We start from the raw sequence: 22,177 nt of genomic DNA on the forward strand, positions 1-22,177 counted from the left end.
TAGAGGGGAGAGGACATGGCTTTTTAAAACAATTTTTTAAAATTTTTATTTATTTATGATAGTCACACACACACACACACACAGAGGCAGAGACACAGGCAGAGGGAGAAGCAGGCTCCATGCACCGGGAGCACGATGTGGGATTCCATCCCGGGTCTCCAGGATCGCGCCCTGGGCCAAAGGCAGGCGCTGAACTACTGAGCCACCCAGGGTTTCCGAACATGGCTTTTTTGAGAGAAGACTGCAGGGGTCCTCTGAAAGGAGCAGTTGCAGTTCCTCAGAGAGAACTCCTTGCAGTACCTCTGAGAGGAGTGGATCCAGTCACTCTTAGAGGCAAGACACAATCATTCTGAGCAGAAGCAGCACAGCCCCTCTGAGAGGGGCCAACAGAGTTAGCCTGAGAAGACCCATTTCAGTCCCTGTAAGAGAACCTGTCAGGGTTCTGCTAAGGAGAGACTCAAGCACAGCTCCCGTAAGGAGAGGCTCAGGCATAGTTCATCTAAAGATTTCAAGGGTTATTCAAACATGTCTGTTAGAGACCACACACAAAATACCCCAAAGCAGGGCAAATTTAGAGGCATAAATCTAACAGATGAGAAGAGATCCGCCCCCATTATCCATTGACTGGCTCAAGTCTTCGGCGAGCTAACCTTTTCCTGGCTTTCCTGCTCAGCCACTGTCTCCAATACCTGCACCCTCAGCAAAGAGCATCAATGCTTGTGTATCCGTGGGGGGGAGGGAGGGCGGGAATGGGTTTGTAATTTCTCTAAGATAAATAAAGGGGCAATCAATAATTGATCTCCATCTAGAAAGATCACTCGTCGTACTGGGTGGGGAATGAAGGGTGGAGGGGCTTTCGGTGTCGGGCAAAGCGATAGAGCGGCAGTTAGGGGTTCCGAGGCCAGGTTGGGGCTCCAAGCCCCACCTACAGTTTCCCGGGGCGGGGTCTCAGAGGAGGAAGGCGCGTCACTCACTCCGGCCGCAGCCCCCTCGGAAGCTGCCAGGCGGAAGTAGACGTTCAGACTTGGGATTGGCGGCGCCAACTGCACATCCGGGAGACGAGAGGAGAGCGGAAGTGGCGTTGGTCTGGCCGGAGGCCTTGGATGGATTTGTTAGGCGTGGAGAGGGAGTGATGTCTTCCAGACTCGGTGCAGTACCCGCCGTGAGTTTCTCAGTTTGACCGTTATGCTTTACGGGGAGCGCTGTGGACCCCGCAGCACGCGGTCCCTTGCTTTTGTCCCATGCTCAGAATTGGTTTTCTCAGAGCCCATCATAGGCCCCACCCTTCTAGGTCAGATCTACCTGTCTCCCTCTTTTCCCACCCACTTATCGCTGACTTGTTCCCCACCTCTCTGGACTCAGTTTCTCGCCAGATTGCTATTAATTTCTATTCCTTTTGTATACCCAGTACATTCCATATCCGTTGTCCTCACTTTTCGCCTCCCTTTAGAATCTTTACCTGGGACAGGGCTTTGGGAATGGGGGAGATGATAGACTACGGTGTTGTCACCTGCCTTAACTCAGTTGGAAGACAAGACGGCACACTTTCCTTAAGAGGTCTTACCTTTTTCCGTTTGAGGTAGCTGCCAGGGGAGAGCTTCATTTCTTCTGGGCACAGGGGGATTTCTTTTTTTTTTCTCTTTCTTTTGTGGTAAGGGTTCAGAGGTTTCTAGCAATTCACTCATGTGCTTGCGATTTGCTAGACGCCGGAACCCACATCCTTTAAGCAGCAGAGGAGCACGAAGATCGTGGGAGCTAAGAAGTAAGTGAGATTTTCTGGGGTTCATTGACTTTTGAGCACTTGAAGTGTGGCCAGTGTGGTTGAGGAACTGAATTTTTCATTGTATTTAATCTTAACTTTAAATAGCCACCTGTAGTTAGTGCCTACCTGATAGGACAGTGGAGATCTAAACCTAATGTAGGGGAGAAGAACCTAGCTTGCAAAGAAAAGCACAAATTATATTAAAAATGGAATGTATGACTTAGTGTACCTTGCATGTCCTCAGACATCAAATATATACTCATGAATACATTGATGAACAAGGGAAGGATGGATAAAAATGGTTGTAAGAAATCCTTTTATTTTCAGACTGTTTGGCTTTAAGACTGGTTTATTATTTCATAGACCGTGCTAACCTTTTCCGTTTTTGTTAGTACAAAAGGGGTTCTTATTAACTAGATACTCTTTGGAAGGAATTAATTCAGATAACATTTGCTGAATATCTGTTATGTGCCAGCTGTGTAGTAGGTTAGATATACAGATAAAACACAGAATACTCTAAAAGGGGAGATAGGCAAATACATCAACATGATTCGGTGTAAGTAAATATTTTTAAATAGGAATTTAATATAGCATTTGGGGATGGGGAGTGATAGTTCAGAATGGAAGAGTTGCCAGAGCAAGTTACTCCTAAACAGACTTGAAAGTTATTATTCCTTAATAATGCAGTTAGCCAGAAAGAAAAGGTATTTCTTCATAGAGAAATAGAATGTGTGAACAGCTAAAAGCATTAAATGGAATAGCAAGTGGGTAATGGTTAAAAAAATAAAAAGATTAATAGGTCCTTATCTTTAATCTGAATCAAAATCATTGGAATTATGGCATAGGAATCCTTTTTTTTTTTTTTAAGATTCATTCATTCATTCATTCATTCATTCGAGACAGAGAGATGCAGAGACATAGGCAAGGCGAGAAGCAGGTTCCCTGCAAGGAACCTGATGCAGGACTTGATCCCAGGATCCCGGGATCATGTCCTGAGCCGAAGGCAAATGCTCAACTATTGAGCCATCCAGGCGTCCCAGGAATCCTTTCTAACTGACTTTCTAGGAGATTGTGGAGTTTGAGAACCATTGGTGAGAGGTGAGACCAGAAGGGACTAGAGAATGAAACCCTAGAGAACATCAGCATTTAAGGATTGGGTAGGATGAACAGAGGTGGGCAACCCAGGTGGCTCAGCGGGTTAGCGCTGCCTTAGGCCCAGGGCCTGATCCCCGGGATCCAGGCCCACGTCGGACTCCCTGTATGGGGCCAGCTTCTCACTCTGCCTGTGTCTGTGTCTCTGCATCTCTCTCTCTCTCTCTCTCTCTCTCTGTCTCTCAGGAATAAATAAAATCTTAAAAAAAAAATGAACAGAGGCTGCAAAGGAAATTGAGAAGAACAAAAATAATTTTGTAATGAAGTCTTAAGTAGTTCCACCTGGAGAATGAACTAGAGTCTCTGAAAAATTCTTGATAGGGCAGAAAGGAGTTTGAAAATTGGTTAAACTTCTCACTCTTGTGATTAGAAGCTGAGACTGGGGGAGAGTGCCATAGTCAACAAATTATAAAGTCACTACAATTAAGATCCTATTATTTAAAACAAAATCATTTTCTTGCCATATTTATGGAAAGGGAAGTTTAGGATTAATATGAGATTTTGTAAGCAATCAAGTACCCTCATTTGACAAGTATTGTAAAACACTCGTTTTTGTTGAGTCCTTTGAAAATAAAAGAGACCTAGGGGGAGTGATTTCTTAACCACGTTGATTAATTCCTAAGATGTTAATCATGCTGATCATATGAAGTATTGTTTTTTTAGTTGTTGTTTTTAATGTGCTTGTGCCTATTCATGAGAAGGGATATGGGTATATTTGAGTCCTACACTGACAGTGAAGAAATTCCTATGGTGACAGTTTACTAAGAGGAGTCAGAGGGGACTTGACTCTTATTGGCCTCTTGATACTAGCAAGTCTTCCAAGTAGAGATTTTTCCCATTGTTTTGGATGGTGGGTTTTGGTCCTAGAGTACTGCTAATTCCTGTTAAAATTTTTTATACTTTTACTGAGGTATCATTGAATTACAATAGAATGCATCTTTACAGTATACATATTTAAAGCATACAGTATGATCAGCTCTTTTTTTTTTTACATTTTTTTTTTAAAGATTGTGTTATTTATTCATGAGACACACTGAGAAAGAGAAAGAGAGAGAGAGAGAGAGTCAGAGACACAGGCAGAGGGAGAAGCAGGCTCCATGCAGGGAGCCTGACGTGGGACTTGATCCCGGGTCTCCAGGATCAGGCCCTGGGCTGAAGGCGGCGCTAAACGGCTGAGCCACCCCAGCTGCCCTTTTTTTACATTTATTAAATTTAAATTCAATTTGTCAACATAGAGTATAACACCCAGTGCTCATCCCATCAAGTACCCTCCTCATTGCCCATCTCCCAGTTACCCCATCCCCCCCACCAACCTCCCCTTTTTCAATCCTTTGTTTGTTTCTCAATTAGGAGTCTCATGGTTTGTCTTCCTTTCTAATTTTTCCCACTCAATTCCCCCCTTTCCCTTATAATCCTTTTCACTATTTCTTATATTCCATGTATGAGTGAAACCATACTGATTAGCTTTGACATATGTAAATAACCGTAACAGTGTCACCACAGTCCAGATAACATTTCTATCCCTCCCCCAAGTTTTTTTTTGGTTCCTTTGTCATCCATTCCTTTCTCTACTCCTGTTCCCAGACAACACTGACCTTTCTTTCTGTCACCATACTGTGGTTTGCATGTTCTAGTATTTTATATAAATGAAATCAGGTAGTATGTTCTATTTTTGCATGATTTTTTTTCATTCAAAATAATGGTTTTGAATGAGAACTAATTTTTATTGCTGAATAGAATTTCATTATAGATATACCATGATTTGTTTAGCCATCTTCCTTGATGGACATTTGGGTTATTTTCATTCTGGGAGTATTAAAGTAAAGCTGTTCTGAACATCCATGAGCACATCTCTGTGTGGGAAATATTTTTTTTCTTTTTCTCTTGATAAATACCTGAGATGATACTGTTTTACCAAGATATGCCATCTTAGGTTGATTGGTCATGTCTGGAGTATGTTAAACTTTTAAAAAAAATTGCCTGTTTTCCAAATTGGTGGTATAATTTTATATTACTACCAGCAGTGTATAGGAATAAGTCTTTACTTTTAGCCAATTTTAAGGGTGTATAGTGGTGTTTCATTGTGATTTTAGTTAACATTTTCCTGATGAATAGTGATATAGAACATCTGTTCATGTGCTTAATTAGCCTTTCATATATCTTCTGGGAAGTACCTGTTCATATCTTTTTCCCATTTAAAGATTTTGTTTTTGGGGTTCCTGGGTGGCTCAGCAGTTGAGCGTCTACCTTTGGCTCAGGGTGTAATCCCCGAGTCCGGGGATCCCGGCATTGAGTCCTGCATCGGGCTTCCTGTATGGAGCCTGCTTCTCCCTCTGCCTGTGTCTCTGCCTCTCTCTGTGTCTCTCATGAATACATAAATAAAATCTTAAAAAAGAAATAAAGATTTTGTTATTTATTTACTTGATAGAATATGAGAGAAGGAATGAACACAAGTAGGGAGAGGGGTAGAGGGAGAAGCCGACTCTTTGCCAAGCAGGAAGCCTGACTTGGGGCTTGATCCCAGGACTGGATCATGACCTGAGCTGAAGACAGAAGCTTAACCGAGACACCCAAGCACCCCTCTTTGGCCCATTTAAAAAAGTTGAGTTGTCTGTCTTGCTATGGAATTGTAGTATTTTTAAAAATTATATTCTGAATACAGTATCTTTGATAGATGTGTCTTGAATATTTTCTTCCAGTCTCTGGTTTGCATTTTATTTTTCTTAATGGTATTTGTATGTATGTATGTATGTATGTATGTATGTATGTATGTATTATTTACTTTTAAAGATTATTTACTTTTAAAACACTGAGCCACCCAGGCATCCCTTTAATGGTGTGTTTTAAAGATCAGTAGTGTTAATCCAATCATGAAATGGGCAAAAGACATGACAGAAATTTCACAGAGGAAGACATAGACATGGCCAACAAGCACATGAGAAAATGCTCCGCATCACTTGCCATCAGGGAAATATAAATCAAAACCACAATGAGATACCACCTCACACCCATGAGAATGGGGAAAATTAACAAGGCAGGAAACCACAAATGTTGCAGAGGATGTGGAGAAAGGGGAACCCCCCTACACTGTTGGTGGGGATGTGAACTGGTGCAGTCACTCTGGAAAACTGCATGGAGGTTCCTCAGAGTTAAAAATAGATTTGCCCTAGGACCCAGCAAATCTATTTATGCTGGGGTTTCACCCCAAAGATACAGATGCAGTGAAATGGCAGGACTCCTGCACCCCAATGTATATAGCAGCAATGTCCACAATAGCCAAACTGTGGGAGGAGCCTTGGTGTCCATTGAAAGATGAATGGATAAAGAAGATGTGGTCTATATATACAATGGAATATTACTCAGCCATTAGAAATGACAAATACCCACTGTTTGCTTCGACGTGGATGGAACTGGAGGGTATTATGCTGAGTGAAGTAAGTCAGAGGACAGACATTATATGGTCTCATTTATTTGGGGAATATAAAAAATAGTGAAAGGAATTAAAGGAGAAAGGTGAGAAAATGAGTGGGAAATATCAGTGAGGATGACAGAATATGAGAGACACCTAACTGGGAAACAAGGGGTGGTGGAAAGGGAGGTGGGCCAGGGGTTGGGGTGACTGGGTGATGGGCACTGAGGGGGACATCTGACAGGGTGAGCACTGGGTTATGCTATATGTTGGCAAATCGAACTCCAATAAAAAAAAATACAATAAATTTAAAAAAATTAATTAATTTAAAAAATCAATAGTTTTATTTATTTTTTAAAGATTTAGTGTTTAGTTTACCAAGAAAAGGGATGAGCAGAGGGAGAGAATTCTGAGCAGACTCCCAGCTGTGTGTGGGGCCCAACTTGAGGCTCTATCCCAGGACTCTGAGATCATGACATGACCTCAGCTGAAGCCACTCAATTAACTTAGCACCGAGGCGCCTTGAAGACCAACAGTTTTAATTTATCATCAAAAATAATTAAAATGTTATTTTTTCCTTCTATATGTCATGCTTTTTTTGTATGTATTTGAGAAAACCTTGCCATCCCCATTTGCAAAGATTTTCTCCTTTTCTAGACTTTTTAGGTTTTACATTAGATATATAACTCGTTTAGAGTTAATTTTTTGTGCATGGTGTGTCCTAAGAATCAATGCCAATTTCTTTAAATTTTGTATATTCTGTTGTTAAGACTTTCTTTTCCTTATTCAATTGCATTGGCACCTTGGTCAGTAATTATGTAAACGTATATATGTGTGGGTCTGTTTCCGGACTTCTTATTCTGTTCCGCTGGTGTATATATCTATCTTTTTGCCAATACTAAAACTGTCTTGATACTGTGAGATTAGAGTAAGTCTTGAAATCAGATAGGGTAAGTCATCTAACTCTATTGTTCTTTTTAAAAGTTTGTTTATTTATTCTAGTTTCTTTGTCTTTTTACATAAATTCTAGAGTTAGTTTGTCAATTTCTATAAAAAGAAGCATGCTGGAGTATTGATGAGTATTATATTGAATCAGTAGATCAGTTTGGGGAGAAATTGCAATTTTAACAATACTGAGTTTTCTGACTTATGAGCATGCCTGTATTTTTCCTTTATTAGATCCCTAACTTCTCTCACCAACATGCTTGTAGTTTTCATTATCAAGAGTCTTGGTTATCTCTTATTCGATTTGTTCTTAGGTGTTTTGTGTGTGTGTGTGTGTGTGTTTAATATTACTGTAAATAATAACTTTTAATAAGTTCATTTCTAGTTGCTTGCTGCTAGTATGTCAGTCTAGCCACAGGATTGTCAATTTTGTTGATCTTTTCAAGAACCAGATTTTCTGTGCTGTCCTAATTCATGAATTCCTCCTCTTTGTTATATTTTTCCTTCTATTTTGGGTTTACTTTGCCCTTTGTAAGGTATCTTAAGATGAAGTCTTGTCAGGAAATTAGATTTTAGGTCTAATTTTCTAATAGGAGTATTTAGAGCTTTAAGTTTCCTTCTGAGTGCCGCTTTGGATGCAATCCACAAATTTTGATATGTGTATTTTTGTTATTACTCCAGAATATTTTGAATTTCTCTTGTGATTTCTTTTTGACCTATGAATTATTTACAAGGAGATTATTTAATTATGATTTATTTTTTTATTTTAAATATCTTACTGATCTTGATTTCTTTTTTATTTTATTTTATTTTATTTATTTATTTTTTTTTTATTTATGATAGCTACACAGTGAGAGAGAGAGAGAGAGGCAGAGACATAGGCAGAGGGAGAAGCAGGCTCCATGCACCGGGAGCCCGACGTGGGACTCGATCCCGGGTATCCAGGATCGCGCCCTGGGCCAAAGGCAGGCACTAAACCGCTGCGCCACCCAGGGATCCCCTGATCTTGATTTCTAATTTAATTCTGATGTGGTCAGAGAATACATGTATGATTTTCCTCTTTTTATTTTGTTAAAGATTTTATTTATTTATTTATTCATGAGACAGAGAGAGAGATAGAGAGGCAGAGACACCGGCAGAGGGAGAAGCAGGTTCCATGGAGGGAGCCGGGCATGGGACTCGATCCTGGGTCTCCAGGATCAGGCCCTTGACTGAAGGCGGCGCAAAACCACTGAGTCACGGGGGCTGCCCGATTTTCCTCTTTTTAAGTTTAGAGTTATGCTCTATCTTGTTGAATGCACAATGTCTACTTGAAAAGAATGCATATTCTGTAGTTGTTGAATGTGGTGTTCAATAAAGTGATCTAGAATAAGGTAGCTAATATTGTTGTTCAGATCTTCTATGTCTTTACTGAATTTTTGTCTAGTTCTATCACTTCCTGAAAGAAGAAGTCTTAAAATTTCCTTCTAAGACTGTAGAATTGTTATTTTTTTGCTTTAATTCTATCAGTTTTGCTTTGTGTACTTTGATCCTCTACTGCTAGCCACATAAAATGAGGAATTGTGTCTTTGTGATGATTTGTTACTTTTATCGTTATGATATGTGTCTATTTCTATCTCTGGTGATACTCTTGTCTTGAAGTCATGTTTATCTGGTATCAAAATAGCCATTTCAGACTTCTGTTTGCTGATTGTGTAGTTTAATTTTTTCATCCATTTATTTCCAGTATCTACATGTTTTTACACTGAAAGTGTGGGGACACATGGCTGGCTCAGTCAGAGGAGCATTTGACTCTTGATCTCCGGGTCACGAGTTCAGGGGCCACATTGGGTATAGAGATTACTTAAATATATTTAAAAAAAAAGAAAAGAAAAAAAGTCTGCCACTTTTGGCACAATTTACACTTAGTCGACCCTTGAACAACACATGCTGACCACAACACAGTTGAAAATCCACTCCCCCCAAAAGTAACTACTAATAGCCTATTGTTGCTGGAAGTCTTACTGATCACATGAACAGTCAATTAACACATATTTTGTGTGTTATACATATTATATACTATGGTGTTCTTACAATAAAGTAAGCTAGAGGAGATAAAATATTATTAAAATGACAAGGAAAAGGGGGCACCCAGGTGTCTCGGTGGTTGTCTGCCTTTGGCTCAGGTCGTGATCCCAGGGTCCTGAGATCAAGTCCTGCATCGGGCTCCCTGTGGGGAGCTTGCTCCTCCTTCTACCCATGTCTCTGCCTCTCTCTGTGTGTCTCACGAATAAAAAATCTTTTTAAAAAGTTTATTTATTTATTGACATTTACAATACTGTACTGCATATTAAATAAAATCCATGTATAAGTGGATCCATACAGTTCAGACCCGTGTTGTTCAAGAGTATTACTAGAGTACTAAAGTATTGCCTTTTTATTCACTCTTAAACAGTCTCTGACTTTTTAACTGGAGTGTTGAGACCATAAACATTTATTTTTTTTATTTTTATTTTTTTTAACATGTAACATTTTTAACATTTATTGAGGATTCTTGCCCAAATCTGGAGACCATAAACATTTAAATTAATTATTGATATGGTTGGATTTAGGTCTGCCATTTTATTACGTGTCTTTGTACCCTGTTTTTTTGTTCCTTTATACCTTCTTTTGGATTATTTGAATATTTGGTGCCTGATTTTAGTTTACTGATTTTTGACTCTTTCTCTTTTCTCTCTTTCTCTTGTGTGTAGTGGTTGCTCTAGGAAGTATAATATACATACCTATTGTTTCATAGCGTTGAGTTAATATGCTACTACCACTTTGCTTAAATGTAGAAGCTTTACAACCATATAGATTGTTTAACCACTGCCTGCTGACCAATAAGTTATAGCTATCATAAGTATTACATTTACATATGTTGAAAACTCTACCAGAGAATGTTAAAAATTTGTTTTAAAGAGTGTTTTCTGTTGTTGTCATTGTTAACGTATTTACCCAGCTATTTACCATTTCTTTTGCTCTTCGTGCTTAAAAATCCAGATTTCTCTCTGGCATCTTTTTCCTTCATCATATCTGGAATAATTTCCATTAACATTTCTCATAGAGCAGGTCTGCTAACAACAAATTTTCGTTTTCTCTTTTTCTTGTGAAGAAGTATATCTAAGCATTATTTTCACTGAGTATAGAATTTTGGTTTGCCAAATCATTTTTCTTAGGATTTTATTTTATTTTTTTTTAATTTTATTTATTTATGATAGTCACACAGAGAGAGAGAGAGAGAGAGGCAGAGACACAGGCGGAGGGAGAAGCAGGCTCCATGCACCGGGAGCCCGACGTGGGATTCGATCCCAGGTCTCCAGGATTGCGCCCTGGGCCAAAGGCAGGGGCTAAACCGCTGCGCCACCCAGGGATCCCTTTTCTTAGGATTTTAAAGATGTTATACTATCTTCTGTTCTCCTTGGTTTCTGTTGAGAATTCTGTGATCAGTCAAACCATTGTTTCCTATATGTGATACGTCATTTAAAAAAAATATTTTCTTCATTATTTGAGAGAGAGAGACAGAGATAGCAAGAGAGAACATAAGAAGGGAGAAGAAGGATAAGCAGGCTATATGCTCAATGTGGGGCTCGATCCCAGTGTCTGAGTCTAAGGCAGACTCTTAACCAAGTGAACCACCCAGGTGCCCCTGTAATATGTCATTTTTAAAGCTGCTTTCTAGAATTTTAAAAAATCTTTGGGTCTGAACAGTTTCTTTCTTTCTTTCTCTTTCTTTCTTTCTTTCTTTCTTTTTTTTTTTAAGATTGTATTTATTTATTCATGAGAGACGAGGAAAGAGAGGCAGAGACACAGGCAGAGGGAGAACCAGGCTCCCTGCAAGGAGCCTGTAGTGGGACTCGATCCTGGACCCTGGATCATGCCCTGAGCCAAAGGCAGACACTCAACCACTGAGCCACCCGGGCATCCTGGTTTTGAACATTTTCATTAAGATGTGTCTAGATGTGTTTTTCTTTGAGTTTATCGTGTTGAGTATTTGTTGAGCTCCTAGAATCTATAAATTTATGTCTCATTAATTTCGGTGATTTTCTACCATAAATTTTTCAAATGTATTTTTGTGCCACAGTCTCGTTTTCCTTTCCTTCTGGGATTGTGGCTACACTTAAGTTAGACCTTTTGGTATTGACCCACAGGTGGTTGGGGCTCTGTTTACTCTTTTTCAACCTTTTTCCTCCTTGTTTTTCAGATTGGATAATTTGTCTTCAAGTTCTTTCCTTTGTCATCTCCATTCTATTATTGAGCCCATTCTGGTTTTATTTCAAACATTGTATTTTTCAGTTCTAAAATTTCAATTAGTAGTTTGCCTGGGTGGTTAAGTATCTACTTTCAGCTTAGGTCTTGATTCTAAGGTCCTTGGATCGAGCTCTACATCAGGCTCTCTGCTGAGAGAGAGTTTCTCCCTCTCCTTCTGCCTGCTGCTCTCCCTGCTTGTACATGTGGTCTCTCTTTCTCTGTCAAATAAATAAATAAAATATATTTAAAAATTCAAGTAGTTCTTTCTTATGGTTTTTATTTTTCTCAGAATTTCTACCTTGTCCTTCATTTCAAGTGTGTATTCCTGTATTGCATGGGGCACAGTTATAATTGTTGCCCGAAATTTTTTATACTTCTCGCATCTGGATCATCTTGGGGTTGACATTTGTTCATTTCCTATCCTTTCAGAATTATGCACATTTTCCGATTTTTTGTGTATTACATCATTATGGAATTTATTCCTAAGATAGTGAATGTTATTTGTATAGACTTTGGGTCTTTTTATAATTTTCTGGGGGATTGGCTAATTGAATTCAAATAAATAAAAAAGAATCTTCTGGGTGATCATTGCTGTTTTTCTTTTAGCAAGTAACCTGTTCAGACCATAGTTCTGTCTTGCTTTCTGAGGGTATTGGTTCAGTCTTAGTTTCATTCTTTGAGTCTTTGCTATGTTGGTTTACCTCTGCTTAAATTGCTTAGGGGTTCGTCTGAGACTTTTTCAGGTATTTCAAGTCTTGTTTCATTTCTCCAAGCTTTTGATACATTGGTTTGGGTCTGTCTTTTACTAGCAGCTCGCAGGTTAATCTGGTGTGCAGCTTGTTCATATCTTATTTCATTTTTCAAAGCCTTTGCTAAGCTGGTTTGGGTATGCTCCACACAATGAGATTTGGAATTAAGCCATGATTTGTGTAGATTCATACAGAGAATTATGAGATCATCCTCCTTGTCTGTCTCTTCTCCACAGTTCTCTTACACAGGTTTGTCCATGGAGATCCCTTTTCCAGGTTTCTCTTGCCAGAAAGATAGAGTTTCTAGAGTTTCTATTAGAATTTAGGCTGCCTATGCTGCTCTGCAAATGGGGCCCACCCTTAATTGCAGAGCCACGTGAGGAAAAACAAAAAATGGGGAAACACACTCAATATGAGTCACTCCTCCTGATTTTGATTCCCCTCCACAATCCACCTGCTTTGTTTACTTTTCGGAGTCGAGGATTTTCAGTTGTGATCAGCAGGAGGGATGGGTCGTAGTGGCCTTATGCACTGCGGCAGAATGATAACTTCACTGTATTAAACTTTTTTGTAATTTTGGATCTCATGTGCAAAGAACTGAAAATCATTCTTCCCTGTTCATAGCATACTGACATCATCAGTCCCTAGTATTTTCTGTTTTCTTTATTTCTATTCCCTTTCAAAGACAACGGAGTTAGCGAGTTTGATATTTGTCCTTAAATATTTATGAATCCTTGTAAAGTAGCTAGTGTTGTTTACATGTATACTAGTTTTTAATTTACCACATTGAAGTTAAATCTTGTTCTATTACTTTTTCCTTTTTCTTCTAATGATTTATTTATTTTTGGAGAGAGAGAGCGTGCATGTGTGTACATGCTCGGGGTAGAGGGTAGAGGGCACAGGGAGAGGGAGAGAGAGTCTCGAGCTGATTCAGCGCTGAGCAGTGAGTCTGACTCAGGGCTCGATCTAACAGCCCTGAGGTCAGGGCCTGTGCCAAATCTGAGTCAGATGCTTAATGAGCTGTGCCACCCAGGCACCCTTGTTTTCTATTTTTCATTCACCAGTATGCTTTTCAGTTATGTTCATGTCTTATGTATAGAAAAGATTTGTTGCTGGGACGCGTGGATGGCTCAGGGTGTGATCCTGGGATTCAGGGATCGAGTCTCGCATTGGGCTCCTTGAAGGGAGTCTGCTTCTCCCTCTACCTATGTTTCTGCCTCTCTCTCTTTCTGTGTCTCTCATGAATAAATAAATAAAATCCTTAAAAAAAGAGAAAGTTTGTTGCTTCCAACAACTACATACTATTCCATAACAGGCATATATCACATTTTATGTATAGATTTTCTTAAGAAAGGTCATCTGTGTTACTTCTAACTCCTTCCTACCACAAACCTCTATGTGATTCTTATCTGGTCTACCTCTAACGTGTTATCTTGAATCTGCCAACTTACCTATACTACCAAACTCTCGTTCAAGTCCTTTTACCTCTTCCCTGTACTGTTAACCCCTCTTCCTTTATTCACTCTTCCTCCATGGGCCATCTTCCTTTTTTTTTTTTCTTTTCATCTTCCATATAGCATTCAGAGTGACCGTTCTAAACCATAGACCTAACACAGGCCTTACACAGATCTTTAGCTGGAAAAGGGAATGTCTCGAGGTCCTTGGACAATACTTTGAGAACTGCTGCTCTTCTGTGCATTCTGAACCACCTAGAAGACACTTTGTAGTTAATAATATCTGTTAACTACATAGTTACTGGTCTTAGATTTGAAAATTTGGATCTGGCTTACCTCAGACAAGGTAGCAGTGTTCCTTGAACTATGGGAGCTAAGAATCATGTTGCCTAAGTGAGACAGGATAACTGTGACACCAGGTTTAGGGAGAAGGCTAAGGTAGAGGGAAGATGGGTCAAACGAGGGCCCCACAAACTGTTCTTTTCCTCCTGTAGTCTCAGGGATACTATTTAGTTACTGTGCTTCTGTCAGAGAAATAGGGAGGCCTGAACATACCTGGTTCCAGATCCAGGAGCTCTTCTGAAGGGTCATAGAACACATAGAACACATATTACCTTGACTTCTTTCTTTTCTTTGATCAACCTAGGACAGAATGCCTATATGGGCTGCAGAATGATCATGAATGGACTGCTTTCTCATTATAATGAAGTATAATAATTTTATATACTGCATTTGATCAACGATTGTAGTTGTTAGATTACAATCTCAATTCTGTTTTTATTATGAAGTTTCTTAGTTTTTGCATAGATAACCAACTTGTCTTCTGAGGATATAAATAATTAAAGGAACTTAACTCTAGATCCTCCTTTGTGGTATATATATCTATATATCTATATATATCTATGTCGTATTAATAGCAGGCTGCAGTGCTCCATAAAGGATAATAGTTTCCAGTACACTATCCCTCACGATGACTCCTTAAGCGGCTCATCATCTGCCTCTTCATGTGAGCCAGTGAGTGATTTTCCACCATCCTTCCGAAAATCTACCTACTGGATGAAGATGAGAAGGGTCAAGCCAGCTGTTGCTTCCCGTGTCGAAGGTATCAGTATCTCTGTCATGTTTCAAAGGCAGAGTACTCCCCAGGGAGCTGTTGTAAATGGCTCTTAAAGTATTAAGTATCACATATGTGTTTCTCACATTTGTGTTAGGCTGCCACATACTATCAGCTTTGTGAACTGTCCTTCTATCTTAGAGTGAAATTCTGCTAATCTTAGTCCTGTAGGTTAGACCAGTGTCAGCCTGTCCCCTAAAAATGATTTGGATCTCTTTCCCACTGTTCCAGTTTGATCCTCTGTCGATGCTTAGGGTGATTCTAGGTACAGTTGTCTTGGTGGGCATGGTGTCAAGGGTCCTGAGCAGCCCTTTTCCTGGAACAATTCTTCTTCAGTGTGAGCCTCGATTCAAGACCAAAGAAAGGACACTGCCTTCAGGCTCTTATTATTCATAGGGAACAATTGATCTCTTGGGATGGAGAATAGTGAAAAGGGAAAAGGGGAGGTTGTGTAAGTTGGTGAAGTTTTACCAACTTCCCTAAAAATGTCACAGCACCTCTGTGAGGCCTGTGCTCGCTCGTGAGCTTTCTCTGTGGTGGTCTTGTGAGTGATGTTTTGAAGGCAGGCCAAGATGTTCACTTGGAAGCCATACTGAGGGTTTTGTTTGTTTTCCTCTGGTATTTCAGGGTCTGGTGGAATATCAACCAAAGGAAAAAGGAAACCCAGGCAGGAAGAAGATGAAGATTATCGAGAATTTCCTCAGAAGAAGCATAAGCTTTATGGTAAGGGAGTAGTGTGGCTCATTCTCTTTCCTTCGGTGCCTGGGCTTTATTCCTTAGAGGTGAAAGAGAGAAAGCCCTTAGGTTTTGACCCTTGGAACCCTAGTGAGCCTTTTGATTTTTTGGCAAGGAATGGCTTCCGTCCTGACCTTACCTGTTGTTTTTTTCTGTTACAACTTAAGAGGGTCAGTTGGTTGAGGGAGTGGGGCACAGGGTATTGGGAAGAGGAGGGAAGAGATTTTGGTAGTAGAGAAGGGGTAGCAAGGTGATATGTTAGGCTTCAAGTTTCTGTCTTGCGTCAGGGAGGAAGCAACGGCCTAAAACTCAACCTAATCCCAAATCCCAGGCTCGTCGTATTCGGAAGGAACCACCAGTTTATGCAGCAGGTATGTTTTCTGCTGGACGCATTGGGTACCTAGTGCTCACACTCTTGGTGGTGGCGGCGGTGGTGGTGGTATTAAAGGAATGATGTAGCAGGGTTTCTTTAAGGAGGCAGTTCTTAAGGGCATGAGTTTGGAAACCAGTCAGACACTTGTTGAAGTTTGGCTCTTAATTAGCTTTCTGGCCTGCTGCCCTCTAGTTAACTTCTGCAAGCTTCAGTTTCCTTGCTCTCCATAGGGGTAATGAAGACAGAATTTTCGAGGAGACTAAATGGGACAAAAACACTTCACAAAGTCTCAAGCACACCTGTGGCTTGCTATATATCTCGGATCCCGCTGTTAGATGCTGCTAGGAAAATGTTGCCCATTGTCAGTCGTACCTCAATAAAGCTAGAAAAAACATGGCGCTTAGAGCTTTTGAGTGGTTCTTAGATGGTTTTTATCATGGGGAACGAAGTAGGAGTTTCAGAAACTCCTGATTGTCTGAAAACAGATTATCTGTAGAAATCATCTGCAGCAAGGTTCTTTTCCCCAGGAAGGGGGGGAAACCATTTTATGATACTTTTACTAAGCTTCAGGATTTGCTTTTCCTGTCCAGAGAATTGTGAAGATTATGGGATGTTCCTTTTTCTCCTTTGTAGGCAGTTTGGAGGAACAATGGTACTTAGAAATCGTGGATAAAGGCAGTGTCTCCTGTCCTACCTGCCAGGCGGTAGGGAGGAAGACAATAGAGGGCTTAAAGAAACACATGGAGACGTGCAAACAGGTTAGAGATTTTGTGGCATTTTGTGATGGTTGTGATCTTTTCCCATACCTTAGACATCTTTCGCCGTCAGGTATACTGATTACACAGGAGAAAAAGCAGCATTGTGTTATAAGGAAAACCTAAGCTTTTGAGTCTGACAGACTTGGGTTTGAATCTTCACTCAGCCGCTCACTGTCGTTTAGCTTTTCAAATGTGGGCCTTGGTTTTCTCATTTAAAAAAAGAGAGAGAAAGGGTACCCCGGGTGGCTCAGCAGTTTAGCATTGCCTTGCCTAGGGCGTGATCCTGGAGACCTGGATCGAGTCCCATGTGGGGGGCTCCCTGCATGGAGCCTGCTTCTCCCTCTGCCTGCGTCTCTGCCTCTCTCTCTCATGAGCAAATAAATAAAATCTTAAAAAACAATAGAGAAAAAATTATTTTGTGTAGTCCCAGAGAGGTTAAGAAAGAAAGAATATGTGCTAAGTGCCCATCCCATCACTCCACAAATAATTGACACTTAGTAAATGGTAATTCTTGCTACTTTAAAAATGCGTTGCAGTTTACTTCTTTACCCTTGAGGACATGACACTGAGGTTGTGGGATTTTGAGATTCATTGACTGTTGAGTTTGGGAAATGAGGGAGATACAGACAAGAGCTTCTGAGTAGGATTTTGTAACATTCTGTTTCTCCGTTGAACAGCCTGGCACTGAGCAGTCTTTCTTCCTCGTAGGAAATGTTTACTTGTCATCATTGTGGGAAACAGCTTCGTTCACTGGCAGGGATGAAGTATCACGTCATGGCAAATCATAATAGCTTGGTAAGAGTATCTTCGGTACCGTATGAGCCTGTGTGGTTGGTGTTTGGATGTCTTTACACAGATAAGTGTGGATAACCCAGCGGAGGTGCCTAGGTTCTGGGGCTTTATAGCGGTCTAAAAACACCCTTTCGATAGAAGAGTTACACAAAATGAAATCCTTGGTGGGTATTTGTGTGTTTTGGTTAGCCTCAAGGGTTCATCTCCTGGAAGATAGAGCCTCTGAACTCTTATTTGCATTGCATTTGCTTCCTTGTCTGTCTAGGAGAAGATGGAGAAAGCCGGGAGTCAGATAACTAAGCTTCATGGGCATCGGCTTAGGTGCTAGTCCAGTCCTTGATTCTCCTATGATATAATTTTTTTCTGTATCTGTCTTTCCTGTGAATCATCTTCTTGTCTGCTTCTCTTGCTTTCTAGCCCATTTTGAAGGCGGCTGGAGATGAAATAGACGAGCCAAGTGAGAGGGAACGGCTCCGAACGGTTCTAAAGAGACTGGGAAAGCTCAGGTGCATGCGTGAGGTAAGAGCCCAGGGACAGCACCTCCTTCGGCCTGGAGTCTTGAGTCAATGTCTTTCTGTTACTTTCTTCCATTTCTCCTCCTTCTCTCTTGTAGACCTTGTCTGTGTCACCTTACAGCATAAGAGTGGCTCCTGCTTTTCCAGGTGTTTTGAATTCATTAATAGTTCTTTATTTTCTTTCTCATCTCCACAAACTTATTTTTCTCCCCTTTCCCTTTGTTTGGAGGTGTTTCTTGACCATCTTTCTTCAGTGTGATGAAAAGGCTCCTAGCAGTCTCCTTGTGAGGAGCTTTGGCATTGCTGGGTGTTTGCTACTGGGGTGCAGTTGAGTCACAGACCAGAGAGGACGCTTTGCCACGGAGGAGACGGACAGTGCTAGTTTACTGAATGCCGACTCAACTGATTGAACATGACTCTTGGTGGTAGACAGGACAGCTGTTAGGGCAGGGACAAGGGACAAGGAAGGGTTGTGCAAATGGGAGATGTTGGAGAGGGTCTAGCGATATCAGAGGATCTGTGTGGTGGTTGAGTCCTTTGTGGCTGTTTAGAAATTGAGAAATCACGTCAAAAGATGTAAGATTATAGTTCAGGCCTCTCTCCTGTATTCAGAGCTGTTCTAGTAGCTTCACCAGCATCATGGGATATCTGTACCATGTCAGAAAATGTGGCAAAGGGGCTGCAGAGCTGGAGGAGATGACCCTGAAATGTCACCACTGTGGAAAGCCATATAAATCGAAGGCTGGACTTGCGTATCACCTGAGGTCAGAGCATGGGCCTGTGAGTACTGATTACTTTCCAGACCCTGTTTGGGGATCTATTTTGTGGTGACTACTTACCTTACATCCTCCCATACATCTTTGGTTCCTCATTTGTATCCCTTTTTAATCTTTGAATGCTTTTGTTTTCTCTTTCGTGTTTTTCCTTGGTTCTCTAATTTCTGCCTTTTGAACATAATTAGGTTAGAGAAATCAAAGTTCACTGTATAATCTGTGCAGAAGTAAACTCATTATTATATTTTTAAAGCGTAAGGCATTCCCCTTTAGCTAGAAATTTTGTGGAATTCTCTGTCCAGCTCGTCTTCTATCCCCATTGTTTTGTTTTGACTTTTTTTTTCTTGATTTCTAGGCTTGCCCCACTCCTGTTTTTTTTCTTTTTTCAAGGTAAATCAATGGTCCCATTTTTTAGTGTACAGTTTATAAGAGTTTTGACAAATCCATACAGTTGTATAGTCCCCACCACAGTCAAGATATAGAAGGATTTGACCACTGATCTATTTTCTGTCCCTATAGATATGCTTTTAAAAATTAGATCTACAAAGTACCTTCACATCAGCGTGTAGATTAGCGTTTGATTGAATAACTGGTGACTGTGGCCTAGTCAGGGTAACACATCAAAAAACCATCACACTCAGCATGACATAAATTTCCTTCTTTGGTTTCTTCTAGAAATTTTAGAGTAATATGGTTTATATTTGATTCATTTTCAGTTACTTCTTATATGTACTATGAGATATGGATTGAGGTTCATGTCTTTGCACATGGCTATGTCTTGACCCTTAACTACTTCGCTTATTGAAGGAACAGATTTTATCCTAAGAAGTTTTTTCTTTTTTCCAATAAAATATGCATTAAGGTGGTGGAGCTTTATGCTAATGGAAAGCAAGCAAGTAAATAGCTTTGGTACTTAGAGCAGGAGGGATAGCTTTTAATCATTGGCTCTTAATGAACCCCACTTCTCAGGCCTGTGTTTTGCTATGTCTCATTCTTGCAGATCTCATTCTTTCCAGAGTCAGGACAGTCAGAGTGCTTAAAAGAGATGAGTCTGGAGCCAAAGAGTGGGGGTCGAGTTCAGAGGCGTTCTGTCAAGATAGCTGTGTACCACCTGCAGGAGCTGGCTTCTGCTGAACTGGCCAAGGAATGGCCTAAGAGGAAGGTGCTTCAGGATTTGGTACCTGATGATCGGAAGGTAAAGTAGAAACTTGTATTAATTTAGAACCATGTCTAATACTGTGCTTATGTACGGAAAAGTAAATGCACTTGAGTACATGATAAATGATATTTTGCTTCTTTATTTTTAGAGATGGGATATGTTTAATCCACTTTCAGTGTTTGGATTCATGTGGGTCCTAGAGAGACAGTCTGTTCCAGAAGTTTCTTAAGGAACCCCATTATTTCTGGTCTACTTCCCGAGGGAACCAGAATTCCCAGATTAGTCTTTTGCTTAGTTGTTGCCCAGCATGTTTCCACTTTGTTAGTTCACGTGTGGGAGTCTATATTTAGTTAATGCTTTCCATTTGTTTTTCTAGCCACAGAACTCCTCTCCCCACGCACTCTTTTTTCCAAATGAAAGCTTATCTAAAACACCAGTATGTGAAATAACTGAAAATGGAGTCACTCCAAATAACTAGAGGTAGTGAGCCCAAAGCCTTGTCTACTTGGCCTTCTCCTTGATACTTTTATCATTACCTCCATGGTTCCAAGTGTACTTGTGAGTGGTACAGAACCCAGCTTGGAAGCCTTTGGGGCTTTTTGTTTGTTTGTTTTTTGTTTAAATCATTTATGTATTTGACAGAAAGTGAGAGAGCACAAGCAGGGGGAACAGCAGAGGGAGAAGGAGAAGCAGGCTCTCCACTGAGCAGGGAGCCCAATATGGGGCTCAATTCCAGGACTCTGGGATCTTCTTGACCTGAGCTGAAGGCAGACGCTCAAAGGAATGAGCCACCCAGGTGCCCCTGGAAGCCTTTGGTGTAAAACAGATCAAAGACCAGAGGAACATTATTTGGCCAAGAGGAGACAAGGGGTATATGACTTAATGGGAGTAGTCATTCGAGAGCTTGGAGGATATACAGTAAGGATTAAGATTAGAGCTAAGGACCTATCCATCTCCATGGTATGGACAAGAATAGTTTATTTATTTTTTTTTTTTAAGAATAGTTTAGATTTGGCCTAGGGCTTTCACTCATGCGATGGGAATGTCGTAAGTTATGTGAAAATTTGTCAAATCTCAGAAGTTGATACCTCTTATTTGGCCTAAAAATCAGTCCAAGGAGTAATTGAATATCAAGGCATCCTGTCTTGTTTCAGACTTATTGATATTTCCTGCCACAGACTAAAGTATATGGTTATCTAAATTCGGTTTAAATGTGAATTTTATACATTGGTAAGTACATTGTGATATTATCGTCTCATCTGTGCATGGTCTGTGGTAGGGAATTTGACATAAATATTTGTTAGCTCATTGATAAGTTTTGATAGTCTTATCTAGCAGCTACTTTACTAAAATCATCTGTTTTATGTTTTGACTTTGTGTAGGCTAAGGGAATTATTTTGTTTTTTTAAACGAAAATTTTAGGGGAATCTGGGTGGCTCATTCTTAAGTGTCCAGCTCTTGATTTCGGCTCAGGTCATGATCTCAGGGTTGTGAGATTGAGCGAGCCCCATGTCAGGTCTGCACCGGGCATGGAGCCTGCGTAAGATTCTCTCCCTTTCCATTTGCCCCTCCCAAATAAAATAAAATAAAATAAGATATTAATTTGTTTGAATAGATTATACATTGTTGTCATTAATGTCAAAATGATGATTAACATTGAGGTATCTCACTCTCACCCCATCCTTGTTGTCTTGTCTCCATGGTTAACCATTCTCACTGATTTCTGTGTCCTGCCAATGTTTCTTTTCTTTTTTTTCCTGCCAATGTTTCTTGATGCAAACACAAGCAATATTGTCTAGGAGAAGCTCTTGTGTTTTCCTTTACTCTCACGCTACTTAAGCTCTGACATCAGATGTGTGGGTTTGTCCCATACAGACCAATTTTCTATCACCACCTGGGCATCCTACAAATAATTCAGTTCGACATTATCTATCTGGACTTGGTGGCAGATCCTACAAGTTAAGGGCTCAGTCCCACAGGACTGCTCCAATTTCAGATGCCAATTGCAAGTCTCAGTTTGCCACCTGTGCTTCTGAGCGATTGGCTATAAATTGGGGTTCCTATAACCCCATCCTTGGTTTTGGTAATTTGCTAGAATGGCTCACAGAACTCAGGGAAACACATTTACTGGTTTGTTATAAAGAATATAATAAAACCTACAGATGAAAAATCAGATGAAGAAATTTATATAGAGTGAGGTCTGGAAGAGTCCCAAGCA

General features: G+C 40.3%; 1 protein-coding gene across 6 annotated transcripts in view; it reads left to right on the forward strand.

Moving 5' to 3' along the window:
- The first annotated feature begins 1,005 nt into the window (after nucleotides 1-1,005).
- The window catches only part of ZNF512 (zinc finger protein 512), a 33,083-nt gene continuing 11,911 nt past the window's right edge, over nucleotides 1,006-22,177 (forward strand). The window contains exons 1-10 of one of the 6 annotated variants that reach the window (XM_035700292.2): nucleotides 1,006-1,162; nucleotides 1,704-1,762; nucleotides 14,658-14,842; nucleotides 15,482-15,577; nucleotides 15,877-15,960; nucleotides 16,596-16,720; nucleotides 17,429-17,515; nucleotides 17,930-18,031; nucleotides 18,640-18,807; nucleotides 19,801-19,995. In XM_035700292.2, the coding sequence (XP_035556185.2) occupies nucleotides 1,133-1,162; nucleotides 1,704-1,762; nucleotides 14,658-14,842; nucleotides 15,482-15,577; nucleotides 15,877-15,960; nucleotides 16,596-16,720; nucleotides 17,429-17,515; nucleotides 17,930-18,031; nucleotides 18,640-18,807; nucleotides 19,801-19,995 (1,131 nt within the window). In that variant the 5' untranslated portion in view covers nucleotides 1,006-1,132. The remainder of the gene's footprint in view (nucleotides 1,163-1,703; nucleotides 1,763-14,657; nucleotides 14,843-15,481; nucleotides 15,578-15,876; nucleotides 15,961-16,595; nucleotides 16,721-17,428; nucleotides 17,516-17,929; nucleotides 18,032-18,639; nucleotides 18,808-19,800; nucleotides 19,996-22,177) is intronic. The other 5 variants (XM_035700290.2, XM_035700291.2, XM_035700293.2 and 2 more) reach the window with 5 other exon arrangements.

Source organism: Canis lupus, chromosome 17, assembly GCF_003254725.2.
Source record: "Canis lupus dingo isolate Sandy chromosome 17, ASM325472v2, whole genome shotgun sequence".
In the NCBI taxonomy this organism is placed as follows: Eukaryota; Metazoa; Chordata; class Mammalia; order Carnivora; family Canidae; genus Canis; species Canis lupus.